At 35.3% G+C, this 17,500-nt stretch overlaps 2 protein-coding genes across 6 annotated transcripts in view; both read right to left on the bottom strand.

Moving 5' to 3' along the window:
• Positions 1-17,500, bottom strand: part of LOC106877684 (pleckstrin homology domain-containing family G member 7) — a 970,386-nt gene that overhangs the window by 83,544 nt on the left and 869,342 nt on the right. The gene's annotated exons all lie outside the window — the stretch shown is intronic.
• On the bottom strand, positions 3,066-6,794 carry LOC106877712 (galanin receptor type 2). The gene is made up of 2 exons (XM_014926670.3): positions 6,323-6,794; positions 3,066-4,931 (listed from the first exon to the last, which is right to left on the bottom strand). Exon 2 carries the CDS (start codon positions 4,917-4,919, stop codon positions 4,002-4,004), a length of 918 nt encoding a protein of 305 aa, XP_014782156.1. The 5' UTR covers positions 4,920-4,931; positions 6,323-6,794; the 3' UTR covers positions 3,066-4,001.

The raw sequence follows: 17,500 nt of genomic DNA, 5'->3' as shown, positions 1-17,500 counted from the left end.
TATTTATTGATCAGATCTCGTACATATATGTATATATATATATATATATATATATATATATATATATATATATATATATATATATATATATATATATATATATGCCTGTCGGTGTGTAAGAATGTGATTGTGCATACATGCATATACATATATATGCATGTGTGAGTGTGTGTGTGTGTGTGTGTGTGTATGTGTGTATGTGTGTGTGTGTGTGTTTTCAGGCAAATGGCTTTGTTTGGGTGTTGTGCACACGATCACCGTCTCGATACACTGACCAGAAGTGGGTTGTGTTCTTGAACAAAACATTTCATCTTTTCATTGCTTCAGTCCACTCAGCTACATGTGAGTAAAGCCTGTGTTGGACTGTCGCTCCGGTTAGAGGGATTTTAATTTGACTGCCTTGGGTGCATGGTGACATCATTGGAAACCGAAAACAATGTCACGAAGCCGGCGGTATATAACAATATAGTTGTATGTGTTAGTGTGAGTGTTGGGGTATACATGTAGGAATGTATGTGTAGTATTCCATTCAACAAGGCATAAAAATGTCCAACGTCTACTTCACAATTAACACGGTGTTCATCCATAATGTTAAGGTGACACCAACGATCTTTACGAATCATAACTTAGCTGAACAACCAATGTATGATCCGTAGAAAGTGCAGTTTAATTCATGCAACAAACTCTTTTCTTGCCCGAATTTTCTTAACGCTAATTGGAAAGGTATTCAGAAAGTGGTCCTGGAAGAAAGGTGATCTACCTGTCTCTCAACACAAGATATTCTTTTCTACTCTAGGCACAAGGCCCGAAATTTTTGAGGAGGGGCCAGTCTATTAGAAGGATCCTAGTACGCAACTGGTACTTAATTTGTCGACCCCAAAAGGATGAAAGGCAAAGTCGACCTCGGCGGAATTTGAAATCAGAACGTAAAGACGGACGAAATACCGCTAAGTATTTCGCCAGGCATGCTAACGTTTCTGCCAGCTCACCACTGTCTCTCTACACAAGATTTTGACATAAAGCTACAACACTTTATTAAAAGCATGCAAGGCATATGCAATACGTTTGCTCTAAGAGAAAGTTAAACCGACAAAGAAACATAATTCTACATGCACACAAAGGCATACACACACACGCACGCACACACAAACACACACACACACACACACACACACACACACATACACACACATGCATATGAATGCTATTTGGGACAAGTTGAAAGGCGTTCAATGCATAATGTAGAATTTTTACATTTTATTTGAAAGTGAATTCTCTTGAATTATATCACGCAGTTTCATTTTACCAATTTCAGAAGCAATAAAATGAAGGAAGTAATGTCACGCTATATAGAACAAAATAACTGTAAAGTCATCGAAATGCAATTTATTTTGGAAATCTGATGTCATGTCGCAAAAAAATACTACTAATGCTTGACGCATTCATCTACTCAGTCATCTTCAAGTGCATAACACGTGGTACTTCGTGTATTCATTATTACAGGTGTAATAAACCCGAAAGCAAGAAAGGTAGCTATTGTTAATGAAATCTTAGCGCTAATGAATTTTAGAATGTTTTTTCCATAATTTAACTACCTGCTTGGATTTCTTGTTTTACTTACATTTGGAACATTTTGTTAATTAGTCACATTCTTTCCTTCATTGACCCAAATTTAGAAGATTACAACTGAAATGCATGTTAACTCAATCAAATACACCCATAACTAGATCTAAACACGTGATTCTATAATTAAATTTAAATCAAGAGATCAAGAGAAAATATATAAAATGCATAATATTGCGTATATTTATTGTACAAAATAAGATAAATGTTCTATATATTTCTCTGGAAACATAAATCCATATTAATAAATATGTATATACATCTGTATATGTACATGTGCTAAAATAGGTTTCTGCTTACGAAGTTCATTTCCCAATTCATTTATATATATATGTATGTATATTCATATATATATATATATACATATATACACACACACACACACACACACACACACACACACACACACACACACACACACACACACACACACACACATATATATATATATATATATATATATATATATATATATATATGTATGTATGTATGTATGTATGTATGTATGTATGTATATAGAATTATTCATAGATTTCATCTGAATCGACGTATGTTAATGTTAACGATTTTAAGTTAGAATCGTGATAAATATATACGCGCATATAGCGTATACAGACACTCCCCCATATACCCATGCATATACGAACCTGTCCCAAACACTTACAAATACATGTAGATGAACACACCAGTATACACATACGTATAAGTTTACATATATATTAAATTATATACGCATGCACGCCGGCATAGTTTTTATGATCCAGATTTTTATGATTCAGATTCAATGAAGTGAAAGTTCCAAGTGAGGTGTTTACATAAAGAAAAACAGAAATATTACAGATAGGCTAGCGTTCACTACAGTTGTTTTTTATTGATGAATAAACGTATTACATCGTGAAAAGAACTGTGTTCTTCAGGTGAAATTAAAAATTTTAATGTAATTTCTTTTTCTTTTTTGAAAAATACCAAGATATTAAATGTGTCTTTTATTTGTTGCGAAAACGAGAAGTTCCACACTCATTCCTCATCTTGTTATTCTATCTGGACCTAATGTTAAATTTTTGATTATCAATTCACTGGCAGAAAATTTTTTCTTATTATCAATATGTAGTGGGTTTATTCATCAATAAAAACGCATTTGAAACCCTTTGTGTTTTTCCTTGCTATATGTTAGACAACTTAGATGAGTTTAGCAGTTTTTAGGACAAATCATGTGTAACAAAAACACTACCATGCCCACTTTCATTTGCATTGATAAACTATTCGGTGATAACTATGCAGCGTATAATGTACTTGCTTACAATATTAAAGAAAAAACAAGAAACATGAATATTTTAGATCATTAAATGAATAATTTAGCAAAAATGATATTAAATATATATACAGTTGCTTAGAAGCAAATGCACAAGGGGTGAAGTAAGATGAATAATTAACTCAAGATACTAATTTCAATATAGTTTATAAAAGAGAGTTCAAACATCATTTCGTCTGAGCATAACATGAATACAAATACTGTATATACGCACAAACACACAAACACACACATAGTTATGTCTGTCTGTCTGTCTGTCTGTCTGTCTGTATGTATGTATGTATGTACGTATATATGTACAAAGTGTGCTTGCACGTGTGCGCGTGTGTATGATTATGTGTTTTCTCCGACTTTTTAAAATATATTCATTTAAGTAAGTTGTTTTATATATATAATATTGTTTGCATTATGTACACCTCACACGCACGGCGCATTCATATATGTATATATATATATATATATATATTAAGAATTTTAAAAATATATATTTATTAAATTTTTGACTTTGGTGTAGCACCTGAAATACACTTAAAAATATGATAGTGAATTTACGATATAATCCAGAAGAATATTGATTTCACAGTTCGGGGAATGAAAAAAAAAATATGGAAAAAGTTAATAGATGGTGGTTTGGTTTGATGCAACTTGCCCTGGTGTCAGGTTGGCCTGACTCATAGATACAGCAAAACCAATAACACTTGTAAGAGTTTGAGTTTTATACCAATGGATTCAATAATTTCAATGCCAGAATATTTTAGCAAAGACTCAATTTCTACGTTAAATTTATTCTTTATAATTATCCTTGAGTTTAGTTAAACGACATCAACTTCAGATGTTCAATTGCACCAGAATTAGTAATTATATCATCATATATGAAAGTTGAATTCTTTTGGAGTTATTTAGTTTTAAATTCAACGCTTGTCTCTTTACGATGTTGTTTATATCAGTAGCATTCCATATTTCTGTTATATTATTTTGATCAGTTCCAAACATTTCTAGATGTGTCTGCGATAGTTACTTGTACTAATCCACAATCATGAATATTATATAAATGACGATGCTTTCTTCATTTGCTTTTAATTCTTAGAAAACCTTTTAATTCTTGTCGAAAGCTTGAAGATGCCAGCATGTAGACAGCGAAGTTCAAAGCATTATTGAAATAAGAAAAGAAATGTGCCAAAACATAAACAGCGAATACATTCTTGGCAAATGTTGTATTCTTGTTCCCTTTGTATGTCGTAATCACTATTCCACATATTGCAAATGGACTTGTGCACAGCAAGAACAAAGCACTGATCATAAAAAGTAAATAAAGTCCTTCTTTAACTTTTTGCTTTAATTTCAAAAAAGTTTGCTGCTTCGCCTTTATATTAACCGAGTCAGAGCGTTTCTTCAAACAATATAATATAATCCCGTTAGTAATCAACAGTCCAATGACAGGTAAAATCCAGTAGAATATGTAAAAGATGATGTATTTAATTTTGATGAAGTATTTTGGTGCAGAATCATAGCACTTAGAATGATTCAATGTGTAGAAATATAGAGCAGGGGAATTGAAAGCGACTAGAATAAAGAACATAATACACAGCACGAATCGTTGGTGTTTACTTTTTAGATTATAATATCTAATAGGAAAAACGATAGCAACCATCCTTTCAATTGAGATCAACAGTACGATCAAAGATGACGTTTCCAATACGTATTTATCCAGAAACGGCAGTAGTTTACAAGCAAATTGCGATGTTAATCGTAATTGGATTCTATACGAATGCCTAAGCCATTTGTCAATCATTAAAATGACGAAAACACCGATATCGTTAAAAGAAAGTCCTATTAAATAGGTTCTAATGTTCGATTCTTTCATCTTGGGTCGAAATAGGACGAAAATGCAAAGAATATTTCCTAACACCCCGATTATAATCAATGGATACCCTGAATAGTGTGCCAAATCATTGGCGAAAGTCTGGAAGTCCGTAGAGTTCATTCTATTATAAGTCTAGAACAGCGAAAATAAAAGAAAAGAGAAAAATTACATTTAAAGAGACATTAATATAATTACTCTATTATTATTATTATTATTATTATTATTATTATTATTATTATTATTATTATTATTATTATTATTATTATTGTTATAGACGTCGCATAGTATAGAATATCGTGAGGTTGTTGACTGAAAATATCGTGTCTACCTGGGGCTTGCGCTATTTGTCAAGACACAACAAGGACCTCAGACAGACAGTACTTTACGCAATATGCGTGCATTTCCAATTAATGCCACCTTTTGCAGGACATCTAGATTGTCGGATATTTCTAAAGTTTTCAGATGTGTTTTTTAGATTGAGTATTATTATTATTATGATTAATATTATCATTATCATCATCATCAAATATAGTAGTAGTAGTAGTAGTAGTAGTAGTAGTAGTAGTTCAGTACGATTGTTTGTATTGCGTGATTTTGTTGCTCAACCAAATGTCGTTCTGTGTACGTTGTCTTGTGGGGTACGCACCATGTTTCGTCCAGTTTTAGCGTTTTCAGACTCGAATGCCAAAGTTAGTACACTATGGAGTAGAGTATCGAAAATGTCTTGTAAAGTCTACAGATATATGGTCCTTTCTATTTCTAAGTAAATCTCATTTTATAGATAAATCTGCAAGCGCTAAATAACTTGAAAAGCATAAAATATTACTCCGGGTTTCAGTTTATCTTCTTACGGTTAAAGAACCCCACGCAAACAACAAATAGTGGTAGGAATCACCTTGGCGATGACTCCACTACACAGTTGGGAAAATAAATATAACAACAGAGCAACATTGAACTGCATCATAACATTTTTAGAGGAGTATTGGAGGTTGAGGATGGGTGTCGTATCCAGATGAAAGCGAAATTAAGTGGAAACTAAGATATGAATACGATTAATTTTTGTTGTTTTAGAGCATTGTGATATCCTCACTCAAACATGGAAATACAGCGTTTAGAGATGTAGAGACGTAACAGAAATAATGATAATAATAACCGTTCTGCTAATAAATGCATAATAGAAAGATAGATAGATAGATAGATAGATAGATAGATAAATAGATAGATAGATAGATAGTTCGCGAGAAAGAGAGAGAGAGAGAGAGAGAGAGAGAGAGAGAGAGAGAGAGAGAGAGAGAGAGAGAGAGTAGCAGCAGCAGCAGAAGCAGCAGCAGCAGTAGTAGTAGTAGTAGTAGTAGTATTAGTAGTAGTAGTATTAGTAGTAGTAGTAGTAGTAGTAGTAGTAGTAGTCAAGTGTATTTTCGAAAACATAAAATGATGACTCGATAGTATTACTTAACTTATGCCTGTATATCTCGGATAAGAGATACGAGAGATTATGAAGAAAGTTTAAAAGGAAAATATACCTGTGAAAATATTTGTCGTTCGTGTTGTTTATCCTCAGATCAGTTTTAATCTAGTGAACCTAAAATTAAAGGCTACCCAGCCGTGGTGAGCTTCTCCTTGTTTCCAGAAATTTTTGTAAAATATTATAGCGCACGTTATGAAAACTGAGAGATTTTGACGCTATTTGTGACAAGTAAATTAAGCCTATAAATAAATGCTTCTCCGTTTAGTTAGATTAAGTAGTCGTAGTTATGTATTTGCGTTTACTGGTGTTACGGCAAGGAAATATTCTGTTTTATAGGCCTCAAATATGATGCAGGATGGTCTCATTTTCATCATAGTCGATTAAACAGTCCTCACGATAATTTGTCAACATTATAACAATTAATTCATGTGTTCTAGGCGAAAAAATCTTAACTTTCATTACAATTCGAGCGATGGTTTCCTTTCTCTCTCTCTCTCTCTCTCGTTCTCTCGTAATATATATATATATATATATATATATATATATATATATATATATATATATATATATATATATATATTATAGCTTCAGCTCAGAGCTGCAGCCATGCTGATGTACCGATGCAAATGTGTGTTTGAGAGCGAGAGAGAGTGAAGAGATGTTTGCGTGTATTCGTGTGTATATGTATACTATACTCTCTCCTGCACCTTCCCCGGCCTCATCTACGGAGTAATTGAAATGAAAATATTTCGGTTTACCTACTTTTCTCGTTTTAAATGAGTGATTTAGTGTAAAGAATGCGTTACGTCATATCCTGGTGAAGTCTATTGTTGAGGTCTTAAGAGGATATGGCTGGGGAGGGGGGAGGAATGACGGTGGCGTTGTGGCAGCGGTGGTGATTTTACTAGTGGCGGCGGTAATTGTGGCGGCTCCAGTTTCTCATGTACAATTCATTATGGGACAAACTTGATAATGTGTCACTCCTGTTTTTGTTTGGTAACTTTTGTTGGATTCCATCAGAGTGGAAAAGGAAAGCCAATGCTTCAGTGAAAGCGTGTGCGCGCAAGCACGCACATATACGTATACGCAAACACACGAACAAGCAAATAACTCAAACAGTCACACAAATATACAGAGAGTGGTGTACCAGTATAAAGATATATAATCTCATATATTAACACAAGTACGTATATAGCGACACTGTCATGATCACTCACGCGTATAGGAACACACACACACACACACACACACACACACACACACACACACACACACACACACATGCATGTATGCATATATATATATATATATATATAATATGATATAATATAAATAATATATAAATATATGCATATATTCATACATATATGTACATACCTACATCTATATGTATACATACATGCATATATGGGTACAGGACATAAAAAAACCTTAAACACAATGAGAAACGAAAACATAAAAACGAAAACAGAAAACGAACTTTTTTCGACCAACGCAAAAAAACAAAAACAAACAAACAGAGAAACGAGACATGCAACTTAAAGAGTATACCCCTCCATCAGTCGTCCCTGTTCCATCTACTGCGCGTTTCGAATGCAAGGACAATACGAGACTTTGGTGCAGGAGCGTCTGTGTGGTGAGTAGCTTGCTTACCAACCACATGGTTCCGAGTTCAGTCTCACTGCGTGGCAACTTGGGCTAGTGTCTTCTACTATAGACTCAGGCCGATCAAAACCTTGTGAGTAGATTTGGTAGACAGAAACTGAAAGAAACCTGTCGTATATATATACATATAATATGTGTGTGTATATGCTTGTGTGTCTGTGTTTGTTCCCCCAACATCGCTTCACAACCGATGCTGGTGTGTTTACGTCACCATAACCTAGCGGCTTGGCAAAAGAGGCCGGTAGAATAAGTACTAGGATTACAATGTATAACTGCTGGAGTCGATTTGTTCGACTAAAAGGTGGTGCTCCAGCATGGCCGCAGTCACATGACTGAAACAAGTAAAACAGTAAAAAAAAGAGAATATATATATATATATCCTGCCACAGGTTCGTATAGATAAATTATGCAGTGGAGGTTCATTGAATGTGTTCACACAACGCAATTCGCGAGTCTACCAAAACGATCTCTATTTCATTTTATTGGCCACTGTGGGCCCTACAGAGTGAGGACGAACAAGGACAGACAATACAATAGAAGTTAGGACATAAAACATAAACGAATGAATGAAATGGCTTTATATAATGGATGAAGGTGTAATGGCTACTCGAACCCCACTTTCGAGTAGTACCATTCTAACTATATTTTTTTCCTCTTTTTAATACTTTTCTTTTCTTCTCTAGGCACAAGACCCAAAATTTTGGGGGCGGGAGCCAGTCGATTAGATCGATCCCAGTACGCAACTGGTACTTAATTTGTCGACCCCAAAAGTAATTTGAACTCGGAACGTAAACACAGACGAAATACCACTAAGCATTTCGCCCGGCGTGCTAACGTTTCTTATTTCTTTGCTGCCCGAATGGGGCTAAACAGAGAGGGGACAAACAAGGACAGACAAAAAGATTAAGTCGATTACATCGACCCCAGTGCGTAATTGGTACTTAATTTATCTACCCCGAAAGGATGAAAAGTAAAGTCGACCTCGGCAGAATTTGAACTCAGAACCTAACGGCTGACGAAATACTGCCAGGCATTTCGCCCGGCGCGCTAACGTTTCTGCCAGCTCGCCGCCTTTCCTCTTCTTTATACTAACGTTTATCAAATTTATTTATCTTAGTATATGAAATATGGTGTCAAGTGTTCAAATTCCTTGCTTTTTCACTGTGAAGTAACAGTGCCACTTTGTGAAATATATGTTACGTAAGTTGAACCATCATGTATTGACTTCAAAAGAGTTATTTCATATTAGGTGATATAAGGACATGGATGAAGCTGCTTTGTTTGTTGCTTTAGTCCATTAGCTCCGAGTCAGTTCTGATCGAGCAAACCTACAATAGTATATGTTCTCATATGGACAATGGAGTCTTTTCTAAATAATATCTCATGGATATTTCAAGGATGATGGGTATGGGTTCTGGGGAAAATTTGGTTGTTATATCTAGCAAGTCGAACGTCCACATAGTGGCATTGTTGCAATTGCTGATTTGCTCGGATCTGCCCTCACTGGATCATTGATCAACACCAGGCCTGCCCACATCCTTCTGCGCAATTTACTATATGTAACATATCTGGTCCTGTGCCTTTATTGTGCAAACAAAATATATCACGAACTACATCATCCAATGTGTCCTCCCTTTTTTTTTCTCAAATAGAATGATTTAAGGGAGATTTTGCTGTTATTTCCAGTAGACTCTTGCCTCATCTTTGGTTCCATATTAGGATAATGTACGAAAGTGAGATAGACACAGACGAAGAGACGAATACAGAAGGCAAAAAAATTAAGAAGAAAGAAGCAGAGAGAGAGAGAGAGAGAGAGAGAGAGAGAGAGAGAGAGAGAGAGAGAGAGAGAGAGAGAGAGAGATACTGTGGACACTTCCCCACTTTTCTTTACGCATCATCTAAACCATTAGCTGTTGTTGGAAACCAACGGTAACAACTGAGTCAGGTGATCCTGAAGTTACACTTTACTTCATTAAGAACTAAGTTACAGAATGTTCAATCTAAGATGCAGCAGGTTTTATAGCTGTCCTCTACGTCTTAGTATTATACATATATAGATAACATACATGCACTGACTCCAAATATTGTACACATACATACATGCAAAAACACCACGTTGTGGTAGTTGAAATTTCAATGAAAAAAACCATGGATCTAGGTTAGAAACCAGCTCTTTAGGCAAACAATCTTGAAATAAGACTGAATAATATTTTCTACTCTAGGCACATGGCCCGAAATTTTGAGAGTGGGCCAATCGATTAGATCGAACCCAGTAGGCAACTGGTACTTTATCGACTCGAAAGGATGTAAGGCAAAGTCAACCTCGGCAGAATTTGAACTCAGAAGTTGAAGACAGACGAAATACTGCTAAGCATTTCGCCCCGCGTGCTAACGTTTCTGCCAGCTTTGAAATAAGACTGAATAACATACATATGTATGCGTTTATGTATACAATATGTATGTGTATGTGTGAATATATGCATGCATAACCTGTCTCAGCATCGGGTATATGTATTTGATAATTTTTGCTGTATTATTACTACGTTAATGCTAATTTCATTTGCAATGCATGAATATATCTCAATATATCTCTATATGAGCTGGAGCAGACCACATTTATATATATGCATTGTTAGATATAATAAAAGGAATCAACATATACTTCTCTACCAAAAAGCTGTAAATATCTCAAGGGAAAAAGAACGAGAAAGAAACAAAGAAAACATGTAAAAAGCTATGTTATAAGATCAAATACCACCGAGGTCGACTTTGCCTTTCATCCTCTCGGGGTCGATAAAATAAGTACCAGCTGAGCATTGGGGGCCATTGAATCGACTTGCCACCCAACCCCAAAACTGCTGGCATCGTTCCAAAACTTGGAACCGATATTGTAATAAGAATGAAGGCGGGAAGCTAGCAGAATCATTGCCGCGCCGGGCAAAATGCTTAGCGGCATTTGGTCCGTCTTCACGTTCTGAGTTCAAATTCCATCGAGGCCGACTTTGCCTTTCATATTTTTGGGGTCGATAAAATAAGTACGAATTGATCACTGGGGTTGATGTTATTGATTTAAATCTTTCCCCAAAATCTGAAACCAATATTAACTATACTAGGCGTCATAAACTATAAATAACGTTGGCCTTTATCAAACATTTCAATGTGGATATCGTGTTACTGTACATGATAACACAGACGTTTTAAACTTATTTCATAACTATACGATGTATACTCATTGATTCAAGTAGAATAAAGCTTATGCATTTTATATCAATTATTGTTTACTTATTGCCTGGGGAAAATGACTTAGGGACCGCCCAAATGGATATTGATAAAGCACAGATATTAGAGGCTTGTAATCAGTGCGTTGCGTCTTTGCTCCTTCAGCGTACGTAGTATGAATCGGTCATAGTACATGCAGTCTTTTCTGTGGTACGTAGCTGAATCATGCACAGGGTATGTACGTGTATACCTGTATGTATAGTGTGTGTCTGTGTGTGTGTGCGTGTGTGTGGATGTGTGTGTGAGTATGTGTTTGTAATATACAAGATGAAATATATTTTCAACGAGCTACGTTTCTGTATGAAGCCTACGAAACTTTGAGTCGTATAGGGCTGAATCAAACCGTAATAATAATAATAATAATAATAATAATAATAATAATAATAATAATAATAATAATAATAACATAATAATAACAATAATAATAATAATAATCGATGATGCCTTCGGGTTTGTGGTCGTACCATATCATTTTCGATGATGCCTTCATAGAAAATGATAATGCAAAGATCATGTGGGATTTTATGATTCAGTGCGACCATGAGAAATAGAAAAGGAAGCCAGACGTAGTTTTAATTGTGAACGAGAGCAAACTATGCTGTATGCCCAGCCCAGCTGACAACACGGTACGCGATAAGGAAGAAAGAAATGTCGATAGATATGACAGGTTAGCTTGGGAGGTATAAGCAGTTGAGGTCAATGGAAAAGGTGGTAGTATTACTAATAATTGTCAGAGCCCTGGGAACAGCGAGCAAAAATCTTGAGAAGTACATGGAACAAATAGGGGCTGCTATAAGGGTGGAGCATTTGAAGAAAACAGCACTGCTTGGAACCGCTCCAATACTGCGGAAGGTGCTCGAAAAATAAGGGATGTTGCCTTAGTTCACTGGTAGTGAACAGCTGACACCGTAGTACATCTCCAGCATTAGAAGCTGTGCAAAGACAATAAAAGAATAGTAATAATAAGTGCTGGATCCCTGGGAATTGTGAGTAAAATTCTTGTGAAGTACATGGAGCAAATAGGAGCTGCAATATGGGTGGAGTACTGGCAGAAAACAACGGTGCTTGGATATATATATATATGCGTGTCACTGTGTCTGAGCATGTGAGTGTGTATGTGTGTTTGCACGCGCATGCGTACTTATTCAATAAAAAAATATGACTTCCATCACGATGCAAATCTAATAAAGAATCGGTATTCTTATGCTGCATTAATTTTACTATTTTTGCCTGGAATCATTTTTGTTTTTACGTTTCATTTAGCTGAAATATGAAATATAAAACACGATACTTGAATAATGAACACGCTTTATTTGTATATACTTCACATCATCTTCAAAATCTTTTTTATTTGTATTATATGGAACGTATCATGCATTAAACATAATGTTATGAAAATACAGATACCCATTATTTTAAGTTCTGAAAACTGAAATAAACACTTTTATAACAGATTCATTGGAAATTATTTAAAAATGAATGCAAATACATATTTAAGAACCACAACATTTTTTTTACTCTAATATGTGTCATGTAGACAATGGGTCTACATGGCATTTGATGCAGTGAGGGTGTAGTTTTATATTGATCAATAATTTATACAAGAAAAACAAATATATTATCTGAATATATATTTCATATTTATCAAGCCATTGTTTGTGGTGACATATTGTAAATGTATAACGGTAGACTGTCGTAGTCCGAGAAAGGACGTTCTGTAATTCTTGCTGATCAAACCTGCTCAAATGACTTGTTTATAGTGATCAAATATTTCAGCTGTACGTCAGCGCGTTCCCTTCATCAAATCAACATTGCCTGAACAGGTGTGCGGTGTACTACACGTCGAGTGTCGAAGTGATCGTCGAGCAATGTGAGATGAAGTTGTTTTCTTACGAATACAAAGCTCTACTCGGTCCAGGAATTAAACCACGATCTCATGATCGGGAATGCAACACATAAGCCCCACTGTATGTTTTTCTAATTGAACTACTCATGGCGCACACGAAATATGTTGAGTGAATGTATAATTTGAATTTAACAGTTCACAGCAGATGTGTAACATGTAGAGTGAGTGTATAGCTTTTATAACAGCAATCTATAGCACAAATGAAACATGTAGAGAGTGTAAAATTGTATATATTCATAATCCATGGGACACACGAAATATTTCAAATCAGTTTATAATGTTATAATAACAGTCCACCCTGCATAAACGCGTAGTGAGTATATTATATATGTAATAATCAATGGTACGCAACAAAGATGTATGGGTGAGTGTATAATTTTAGATTTAACCATTCTTAGGTAATGTTATTGTTTTTCAATATTCCTATTTTCGGTGCCTACTTGCTGGAGAATCGTTATGACGCTGGGCAAAATGCTCTGCGGCATTTCGTCCAACATAAGTTCTGTGATCAAATACCACCGAGTTCGACCTTACCTTTCATTCTTTCGGGAGCAATAAAATAAGTGACTATTAGCTCCTTTCCTGAAACTGCTAGCCTTGTGTCAAAATTTGAAACCAATAATCCGTATTACATCACAATGAATTTGTTTTGACTTGGTGATTATGTATTGCATTTTCTGAACGATTCATAGTGCAACGAAGCTTGTAATGGTGGTGGAATAATGTGCGTAGTCTCTTTTGGAGGACTTACTGTTTCGCTGAATATTATAGGTCTTTGCTGTATGTGTTAAAATGCTAGAGCCATGGCCGTGTTGAAGTCACCAGCGACTTAATCGATCCAAAACCCCCGCAGATTAAGGTGAACGTCCGTCGCGTATTCGTTCAGTGTCCCCACAATGGTGAATCGGGGGGTTGAAACACGCGCAAGACAGATTCGTTAATCCGTGGAATCTATCAAGAAGATTGACTTACTGCTGTACTTTTTTTTTTAGGAAGAAAAGCAATCTGGTGATTATAGCGAAAGATTTTGAGCAGTGAACGCTGTTCAACAGAAATTTTCGTCTCAGGTCAGGCTCCCATAAACATGTACTGCTTAAACTATAACATGCATTTAGACAGGAAGTTGCTGCCCTCCAGTAAATTTTGTCAATAGTTGATATGAGTGTTAAAAACGGTGAGTCTAAATGGGCCTCCTCTTTCTGTGTATGCTGGTTGCGAGAATTCAGCGAGGCCAGTTTCCTTTGATAATCTTTTATTGTTTGCACTCTTTGTTGTTACTCTTTATTTGGGGATGCTTCCTTGTTTATATTTTATATTGTACACTATTATTGCTATTCATTATTTAATTAGCAATGTGTTCATTTGTTAGTGTTGATATCATTTTAAACGCTTAAACGATGTAACCCCCACCTTTGGTTCTATCTATCATTTTTCTTTGTATTTCACCTTAATGGACGTATGTAGCAAGCCATCTGAGTTACAATGCTGCCGAGGTCAGCTTTGCCTTTCGTCCCTATAGACCTAATAAAATTAGGCACCAGTCAAGTACTATTGTTGATAAAATCCACTTATAACCTCTATTCAAAACTGACTGTTGGTGCTTGTGCCTACCTCATATGCTATTTCATATCTTTTACAATTCAACAATATGATACCACCATAACATCCTTTTCTGATGTGGATTTGAACCATCAAACTGTCGATTTATGACGTCACATCCAATCAACCTATTCGTCTACTCATCTCCGTTCAAGTTAATAAAAGGAAAAAAAACCACAACAAAAGAAAGACTAAATATACAAAAAACAATAGCAACAAAACCGTAGGCAATACTATGAACCGTAATATTCAAATATGACTTACGGTTGTCATTTTGAGAGAAAGTTGTGATCTAGGATCTGCAAGAGAGGGTTTCTTCCGAAGTCTTTGGAGAGGCTCCTTAAACAAATTTACGAGCTCCTTACGGAAACTCCTGCCACTTATGATATAGATGAAAAAATTTAAAAAGCTGTTAGTATAGGAGAGAAAATGTGTGATACGATAAATTGGTTTTAAAACATTGTTGGCATATATAGTAGTTCGGTCAGAAAACGTCATTATCATTCCTAATAGAGCAAATGGGAATGTGAAGACGACGAACATGATATTAATAGATAGAACTAGTCGTATGATGTTATCATTTTGTCCCTGTCGGTCAGAATGGATGTTACCCTGAGATGCCAAAAATCGCTTTCTTTTTGACAGTTGCTTTATAATGATACCGACACACACAAATAAAATTGCACATGGAATGAACGAGTAGACTGTATTAAAGATAATGTACTTTGTTAGATGATACCACTTGGGCTCTTCACTGATACAGTAGCTTTTCTTAGTGCCATTTCTCGATAAAGTTTCTGTGAAATTGTAATAAATTAAAGTTGGCATGTAAATTAGGATCAGAGCAGATGTCGTGATGAGGAGTATGACGATGTCTCGTAGCCACGTTCGGCTTCGTATGAAATCGCCACCCAGTGGAGATTTAATAGCACGCGCCCGTTGGACGGTTATTATTACAACGATCCATGAAGATAAGCTCAAAAATAATCTTTCAAAAAACGGCAAAGCTTTACAGAAGAATATAGAGGTATTTCTCAAGGATAACTTGAAGACGAACATTCGCCATTTGTCAAAGCAAGAGAGTAGCAAAATGCAAAAGTCACTTACTGCCAATGCAACCAAATAAAAGTTGATGCTTAGACGCCTCTGAGATTTGCGGCAAAGGATAATGATGCAGAAAAGATTAGCAACAAGACCAACAGGAAAGACGAAAAAGCCAAAATATTGAGCGAAAATGAAAATAAAAGAACTTAGTGACATACTTATTGGAATGTAGGCTCTACTTATGATAAAAGTAGAGGACGCTCTAAGTGGTCGATGGACATGGTAAAAGTTTTCAATCGAATCACTTAATTCCAGCCGTTCTATAAAAACGAAGGATACGTTGGATAATGTGGTCTTAGGACTACTGTATCATACAAAAAAGAAAATACGATGATAACGGTTGGAACACATTTGAACATAGGTCTGACTAGTCAGATTGCCCTTAGTCTAAAGAACAAATTTGCTACTACTACTACTACTACTACTACTACTACTACTACTACTACTACTACTGCTGCTGCTACTGCTGCTGCTGCTGCTACTACTACTACTACTACTACTACTACTACTACTACTACTACTGCTGCTGCTACTGCTGCTGCTGCTGCTACTACTACTACTGCTACTACTACTACTACTACTACTACTACTACTACTACTACTACTACTACTACTACTACTACTACTTTCAATGACTTCACTCGAGTATTTATTTTCTGTATTTTCGAAAATACATCACTCTAGCTTCATTTGCGACCCAGAGCCAACTAATCTAATTTGAGAGAATAACTTTTTCAACAAGGTTAAAGTTATTTGCAACAGAAACGAAGTTACGTAAGATATTTACTTCATGTTATACTATATTAAACCATTATTTTAGTAGGAGTGGAATGCAGTCTTTTTACTCCTGGCTCTTATTTCAAGGACTCGCCCTCCGCCATACAATGTTAACTCCTTAACATTTAACACTCATCCGTTTAGAGAGAAATGATACAGAATATTGTAAAGTTGTCTCGCAATTTTACGAAATGATGCCCCACACAATTCTACAATATTGATTCTTCCCATAGGAAAAGTGTAATTTGTTGACAAAGAAGAAAACGAGGGTGGCTTAAACTTTAATAGCAGTGATGCATTTGAAGTAAATTTAATCGTTTAATCCATTGAATATAATGGATTTCCGAAAGAAATGAAAATGACGGTAGCATTGAGTCTAATATATTAACGATATTTGTTCATTTTCCCTATTTGGCAGAGAAGTATTTCAAACTAATGAAGAAAGGATGAAACTAAGTGTTTGCTGACAGTTTTTTCTAACTTGTGGTTGACCAGTGTATACAGAGGCTTGGCATACTTAAAATAGGTTTCAATCTATATAAAAATCGCCCTTTAAAAATTTTTAAATTGGGAATAATACACTATAGTTGAAAACTAGAAAAAAAAACATACCCCACAAAACATGGATTTATGACGATTGACTTGTCACCACGTAGAAATGTATGTATGAATGTATGTATGTATGTATGTATGTGTGTATGTATGTATGCAATTACTTTATATACCAATCCTCTGTTCTCATTAAGCTAAAGTAAGAACAATGATTAATAAGGCCATATCGTAGTAATCCTAAAATAAAACTGAGCCTCAGTCAAAAGTAAATTAAATCATAAATTAAAACATTGTACGAGAAAAAGATGCGACCAGTTTCAATTTGCCATGTTAATTTGTTTTAAATTCAAT

The sequence above is a fragment of the Octopus bimaculoides genome, chromosome 20 (genome assembly GCF_046866305.1).
Source record: "Octopus bimaculoides isolate indiv1 chromosome 20, ASM4686630v1, whole genome shotgun sequence".
Classification (NCBI taxonomy): Eukaryota; Metazoa; Mollusca; class Cephalopoda; order Octopoda; family Octopodidae; genus Octopus; species Octopus bimaculoides.
This window is presented reverse-complemented; position numbering and strand designations above follow the sequence as displayed.